The sequence below is a fragment of the Chiloscyllium plagiosum genome, unplaced genomic scaffold (genome assembly GCF_004010195.1).
Source record: "Chiloscyllium plagiosum isolate BGI_BamShark_2017 unplaced genomic scaffold, ASM401019v2 scaf_8606, whole genome shotgun sequence".
NCBI lineage: Eukaryota > Metazoa > Chordata > Chondrichthyes > Orectolobiformes > Hemiscylliidae > Chiloscyllium > Chiloscyllium plagiosum.
The window spans coordinates 7,352-14,637 of record NW_025211002.1 but is presented as its reverse complement, the minus strand read 5'-3'; the positions used below and the strand labels follow the sequence as shown (position 1 = coordinate 14,637).

The 7,286-nt window shown below is 51.3% G+C and overlaps 1 protein-coding gene across 1 annotated transcript in view; it reads right to left on the bottom strand.

The window, feature by feature from the left end:
- Window positions 1–132: 132 nt before the first annotated feature.
- The window catches only part of LOC122546986 (cyclin-dependent kinase 16-like), a gene marked incomplete at its 5' end in the record, with an annotated part of 14,285 nt that continues 7,131 nt past the window's right edge, over window positions 133–7,286 (bottom strand). The window contains 4 exons of the mRNA XM_043685586.1: window positions 133–303; window positions 1,927–1,969; window positions 5,598–5,703; window positions 5,802–5,899. Of these exons, the coding sequence (XP_043541521.1) occupies window positions 148–303; window positions 1,927–1,969; window positions 5,598–5,703; window positions 5,802–5,899 (403 nt within the window). The remainder of the gene's footprint in view (window positions 304–1,926; window positions 1,970–5,597; window positions 5,704–5,801; window positions 5,900–7,286) is intronic.

Sequence of the window (7,286 nt, the reverse complement as noted above, 5' to 3'; positions counted from 1 at the left end):
CCCCCCGATCACTACCGTGAGTGTCACCATACTCTCACCCCTGATCACTACTGTGACTGTCACTGTGCTCACCCCCCCGATCACTACCGTGACTGTCACCGTGCTCACCACCGCCTGATCACTACTGTTGAAATTCCCCTTCTCATATCACCGAATGAAGTCTGTGTTTGTGGGTGTGAAGTGCCCAGAGGAGGGATCAGAATTGTACTCACTGTCATCCAGCTCCAAGATTGCCGGTCCAAAACTTTGGAAGTAGTGATGCCGGACAGCTTGCTGCGCTGTGATCCTGCGCTTGCCTTCGAACTGTGGGGAAGAGGGCCTCTGTTAACCCCCCACTCCCCAGGGGCTGCTTCACTTGCAAAGACTAGGCCTGTGTCTGGCTTCACTGCCATTGGCCCTGGGAGTGCTGAGAGCTCAAGGTCGCACAGCACTCCGTGCCACAAGCATGCCAGGGTGACCGACCATGTGAAGATTGGCAATGGGTGGTACAAATTTGGCGCTTTCCTGGCAGTCCCCGCTCCCAAAGATATTCATGCACAGGAGAGACAGCTTGTTTCCCCCCCCCGACAACACCCGCATGATTTGAGAAGATTATGGAGTGCTGACAGATTCCTTCCGGTAAATTCTCCTGACCATGACTCTACACATGATACATGTTCGTTGCGGTCCCTTCACATTGTGACAGAGGGGCGCGGCAGGAAGTGAGGTCAGCGCTTCCGCCATTCAGAACCTTCACGCACGCTGGCTTCCCCCGTGGAACACTGCACGAACTGTGTGGCAAAGGCCACACAGAGCAGGGTCGAGGGGCGCGCTGGCCAATGGGCCCTTACCAGGAGCCAGCGCTCACCCAGAGTGGGCAAGGGGGGAAATTCCTGTACTGGAAACTCAGTGAGGTCCAAGCTGAGGTCAGAGCCTCAGTTCCTGATTGGCGAGAGTGCGGTCTGATGTGACAGTACTCTTATCACACAATGTCTTGGTCACCTCCCACCTCAGGGGTGGGAAACACGCCCAGGGGTGAGGTAGCACTGGGGGAGGCAGGGGAGGAGCAGTTAGAAATGGTCTTCGAAATGAGGGAGAGAGTTAACAAAGAGGAGGAGGAGGAGGAGGAGGTCAGAGGGCACCAAACCTCTCCCATGAGCGATAATATCATGTTCAAGGGAGTCTGCTGGCTGCTCCTTCGGTCTTCCCTTATCGGAAGAGATGATTCCCAGCCAGGTCATCTTTTCCACAAGGGGAGAACTGTCCGGACGCTGATTGCCATCTTCCCAATCCTTCCATGCGCTTTTCCCCACGGTCCCTGTATCCATGTTCAAACTTCATCAGCTCGCTCGCTAGCTCCCAGGAGTGTGCTAAGCCAACGTTTGCTGGAATGTTTTGCTTTGGAGTCATATCGCCTCCCCTGAACTCTAGCCCTTCGACCTTGGCTTTCCTGACCTCTGTTGTGACTTGCACACAGTACGTTGCCTTCTTGAACCACTGCCATTACTGACCCAGCGGCACTAATATATTACCAACTCAGAATGGCGAGTGGCTTGAAGGGCAATATGCTGGGGGTGGTGTTCCCATGTAGCTGCTGCCCTTATCCTTCAAGATGGAAGTGGTCGTGGGTTTGGAAGGCGCTGTCCGAGGAGCCTGACGAAGTGTGGCTCCTCCTTTTCACAGCCACATCTTCTGCTTTGTTGCAATCTTCCTCAAGACTGAGCGAATCCCCCAACTGCATGACAACCCTGTGAAGGGGTAATTAGGGACAGGCAATAAATGTTGGCCTAGCCACCGTGTCCCCTCAGGGAATTTTTTTTTTTTTAAAAAAAGCTGCAGCTTTGACATTGATCTTCCTGTCCCCCATGTCTCTGTGGTTGGCTCAGCGCTGATATGATCCCATGTGGTCTCGATAGGTTTGTGGTGTGGTATATTTAGTACGGTTACCTGAAGTAGTTTGGAAAGTAAGTCAATGCCATCCGTGTCCAACCTGGGTGGAAATCAGAGAGAGAATGACTTGGTAGAAACTGATTACAAATGGAGCCCAACCTCCCAAAACGCAGGGGGGAAACCAGGGTTCAGGAAACTTGGGGAAACCTCAGGAAGGGGCACAACTCCCATTCCCTGATTGGGACAAAAGGACTTGTTTCGGTGGGAATGATCAAGCGATCATTTCATGGCAAGCGACACAGAGGTTGCCTCTGGCGTTTGTGACGCCAACAAACGCAAGGGGGAACAGACAGGGGAAGCCGCCATGTTGACACTAAACATCCCTTTGCCTCACCTCCTTATCCCTCCCCATCCCATCAAGCCCCTCTCTCGCGTCCCACCCCGACCGACTGCATCCAAGGACTGAAATAGTGCAAGGAAAGGACACTGGGGAGATGATCTGGAATGGTCAGGTAGGCTCGACGATGGGGTGAATGGCCTACTCAAGCTCTCATGTTCTGGACTGGAGGCAGAAGAGGTCTCTGTGAATACTTGCGGAGCGGTAACACCCTGTGCTGTAGTATTTCTGCAGTTAAGGACCCAGTAAAAACGTCACCCTGATTCTGAGCTGTGTAGTAAAACGACTGAGAGTGTGTGCGCGGGCACTCTGACATTCCTGAGCACCCTGTGTAGGAAGGCTGCTCAAGGACAGTCAGCGCCTGGCTTTGTTACACCCCTGTTCGTCGTCCCGCTGCTGTGATCGAACATTAACCTCCCGCTATCGTTGCCTGGCCGAAGGAACGCTAAGGGGTGATGATCTTGCTGCACACTTTGACAGGGCTTTACCCAGTGAGGAAACTTCAGCCCACGGTTGAGTTAAGGATGAAACAACGTCCTTCACACATCCATGTCCTGCCTGACACCAGAACAAACAGCGTCTGCCAGCACTCTCTGATATACGGAACCCTTCCCGCTGACTCATCTTCAAGCCAGGCCCACCAGCACCTCCAGACATTGACTTTGATGTTTCCCCCTGCACCTGAACTAATGTGACCCCTTTTATTTTAGAAAAGGTCAGGGGGGACCCCAATGCTGCTGGGTAGCAAACGGCAGCAGTCAAGAGGCTCTATTCCTGATTTTCCTGCTGCTCGGACGTGCGCCTGACCTGCTGTGCTTTTCCAGCACCACTCGAATCTCGACTCTGCATTTCCAGCATCTGCAGTCCTTGTTTTTACCTGACAGGAGTCAAGGACTGCAACGAGCAAACTGGTGACCCCGCATCCTCGAGGTAACAAAAGGCAAGACTGCGATATTTGCAGCGTGCCCGGTAGCTCATCGAGAAAATCATCTCTGCGGCCGATTCAAAGGAACAGTGAATTTAAATTCAATATATGAGCGGCCATTCCAAGGTGCTGCTTAAACTTGCTAACCAGTTCCAGTACAAAATAGGCATGAAGACAAGGATCTTGGGCGGTGTAAGTAAGTGACAGCGTAGTTTGGACAGAAGTCCATTTCAGAGCTCGTTCTGCCTATGGACTAGACACTCGGATAGCATTTGAGTACGGGTTCTCTCTGCACTGTAGCCTTCAAGGTCCAAGCCGTGTCTGTTGATTAGAAAGTGAGGGCTGCAGATGCTGGAGATCAGAGCTGAAAATGTGTTGCTGGAAAAGCGCAGCAAGTCAGGCAGCATCCAGGGAACAGGAGAATCGACGTTTCGGGCATGAGCCCTTCTTCAGGAATGTCTGTTGATTACTCAAGTTGTAAATAAACTGGCCACTGATCTCCAAGCAAACAGAATCCTCGTTTGTGTCACACTTTCACGACACGAGAACACTATTGTGCACGCAACCCATTTTGAAATTGTGAAGTGCGCTCAGAAAAACTCAGGAAAGGATCGCCCCTTGTCTGGCAGATGGGGATCGGAGGGAAAGATTCCTTTTGTATCAGCAGGTGTCCTTGTCTCCAAGGGGCCAGTCTTCCATCTTCCGGTCAGGAGCTGCGAGTCAGGTCATTTCCCAGCTTCTGGAAAGCAGCCTATTGACCCCTGTCTTCCAGTCTCTGGGAGGAAGTGGGCATTGTTCGGAGTCATGGCTCGAGGAGGGGGGGGCAGAGAGGGTGGGTAGTTCATGGCAAGGCTGGCAGGTTAGAAAGTCTCCCACTGCCCAATGGGCCTTCCATTGATGAGATTGAGCTTTCATCGAGCTCTGTGCCTTATCCATGCTTCCTTGTTTATTCTAACTCCTCCTTTCACCTTCCATACTGAACCACCTGGTTTCAACCAGATACAGAACTCAGCGACCACATACTAACAACAAACAGCGAGGAAATTTGAGTACAGGAGCAGGGATATTTTGCTGCAATTGTACAGGAGAGACCGCACCTGTAGTCTTGTGTGTAGTTTTGGCTTCCTTATCTGAGGAAGGATGTTCTGGCAATGGTGGGAATGTAACAAAGGTTTCCCAGGCTGATTCCTGGGATGACAGGACTGATGAATAAAGAGAGGCTGGATCAGTCAGGACGATATTCAATGGAGTTGAGAAGACTGAGTGGGGAATCTTGCAGAAACCTGAAACTTCCGACATAGGACTAGACAGGATAAAGACATGGAGAATGTACATAGAACGTAGAATAGTACAGCACAGAACAGGCCCTTCAGCCCACGATGCTGTGCCGACCACTGATCCTCATGTATGCACCCTCAAATTTCTGTGACGCAATGTACCTAATGATTTAATTTTAATTTGGTTTGGTTTATTTATTGTCAAGTGTATCTTGTTGCAAGTGGTACGTGTATGGAATGAGCTGCCAGAGGAAGTGGTGGAGGCTGGTACAGTTGCAACATTTAAGAGGCATTTGGATGGGTAGATGAATAGGAAGGGGTGAGAGGGATATGGGCCGGGTGCTGACAGGTGGGGCGAGATTGGGTTGGGATATCTGGTCGGGTTTGACTCTGTGACTCTGTTGTATAATGGTCCACACAGATATGAGGAATAGACAGCCGTTTTAGTGTTCTGGGTGATAAGCCCCTCCTTATGTTCAGAGCAGTACACGCGAGCAATCTGTGATGCCATTCAGGCTCCAGATACATCAGCGGGCTGATGGAAGGACACAGGGTAGCTTTTGTGATGTAGAATTAGATTCCCTACAGTGGGGCAACAGGCCCTTCGGCCCAACAAGTCCACACCGACCCTCCCAAGAGTAACCCACCTATACCCATTCCCCTACCCTACATTTACCCCTGATTAATACACCTAACCTACACATCCTTGAACACTATGGGCAATTTAGCATGGCCAATCCTGCTGTGCTGGTCCAGCAATAAAGTTTCAACTTTGATCTCCAGCATCTGCAGACCTCACTTTCTCCTCCAGCATGGCCAATACACCTAACCTACACATCCTTGAACACTATGGGCAATTTAGCATGGCCAATTCACCTAACATGCACATCTTTAGACTGTGGGAGGAAACCAGACCACCCGGAGGAAACCCACGCAGACACGGGGAGAATGTGCAAACTCCGACACAGACAGTCGCCCGAGGTTGGAATCGAACCTGGGACCCTGGTGCTGTGAGGCAGCGGTGCGAACCCACTGAGCCTTTGCAGTGCAGTGTCCTTAACCTGACCCTCAAACTCATTCCAAAAAGGCAAACAAACCACAAGCCAGTGGAGGAGGCACCATATCTGACCTGGGGGCATGGTTGATAAGAGGTTCTGCCTTGTATCTCGGGAAATGATAAGCGCTGAACTGTTCGTGAGTCGAGATTCCTGACCATGTCTCCTCAGTTGGAGTTCCTGTGAATCAAAGCAAATGGCGTACAGTTATCCCCATTGGCGGAGGGATTTGGCAACATGGAGAGAATCAGTGAGAAGCAGTGCCAGGATCTTCTCACCCAGAATCCTGAATATCAAATGTAACTGGTCCTCGACCGTAGATCCTGAGAAACACGGACGGCCTGTTCCCATCTCATAAAATATGCAGCCGACGCCCCTACAGAGAAACACAGCAACACAACTCAGGAAACTGTGCTGTTTAAAACTGACTGAAGCAGAGATAACAATTCTCCATTATTCACGACCGGGATATTTCAGCCTCACGAGAGTGGGGGTGCCGGAAAAGCACAGCAGCTCAGGCAGCATCCGAGGAGCAGGCGACTCGACCTCTCGGGCATAAGGGCTGACGAGGGCTTCTGCCAGAGACCTCGATTCACCTGCCCCTCGGGTGCTGCCTGACCTGGCTGCGCTTTTCTCGGCTCTGCTCTCCAGCACCTGCAAGTCCTTGCTTTCTCCTATTTCGGCCGATCGACGAACCCAGCCGAACCCGCTGCCTCCAGGAAACATCGGTGAGCCACGCTATCACTCTAACTGACCAATCTCACCGTTATTGTCAGGGCAATTTGTGGAACACTCTAGAATGTTCAGTGAGTGTCCTTTAATCATAGCATCGCAACTAACGTTCAAACATGGTCTCCTTCAGGTTCACAAACATGAGCTGGCCAGGAGAGAGTGAGGTCTGCGGATGCTGGAGGTCAGAGCTGAAAATGTGTTGCTGGGAAAGCGCAGCAGGTCAGGCAGCATCCAAGGAGCAGGAGAATCGACGTTTCGGGCATAAGCCCTTCCTGAAGAACAGGACATTCTGCCAAAACCTGGCATCACACTGGCACCGGAGTTCGTATACAGGTGCGCAATCCTTTATCCGAAATGCTCGGGACCAGCTGGTTTTCGGAATTCAGAATGTTTCGAATTTCAGAATAAGTGACAGTTTGATGGTGAATTTTTTTTTTTACCGGAATTGCAGACTCCCTGAGTAAAACGGGCCTTGAGACAGAACTGAGGCCTGCCAGTGCTGGGCTACGCCCCCACACATCATATCTGAGTGACAAGCATTGAGCGGGCGTCGACTTGTTTGCGCACCTAGCGACCTTGTTAATGAGGGGGGAAAAAAAAACGTCTCAAAAAGACCTTCGGACTTCGAAGCCAAATCAGATTTCGGATAAAGGGTTGTCTACCTGTACTATATTAGTCGCAGTGATTCAGGCAGCTCCCCAAGATCTCCCCCCATTGGTGGAGTGCTCAGGAAGCAAAGGTCACAGATTGGACTCAGTTGGTTAAAACGAGTCATGGAGTCAGAGGGTCAGGGTGAGAGCAGGAATAATGAACGGTGCCGGTGATTGGTTAGTTTTCAGGCTGGGGGGGCGTTGGGGGAGTTGTAGACAGCGAAGGCCAGATTCACGTTAGTTCAGTGATTTGGACAAGAATTCAGAACCAACATCTCACCGTGAACAGCAAGCCCTGGAGAACGGCCGACAGTGAGGAGGAGACAAAGCAGGAACAACTGAACTAGAGAGAGAGGTATGAAGGGGGGGAGGGGGAGAAGG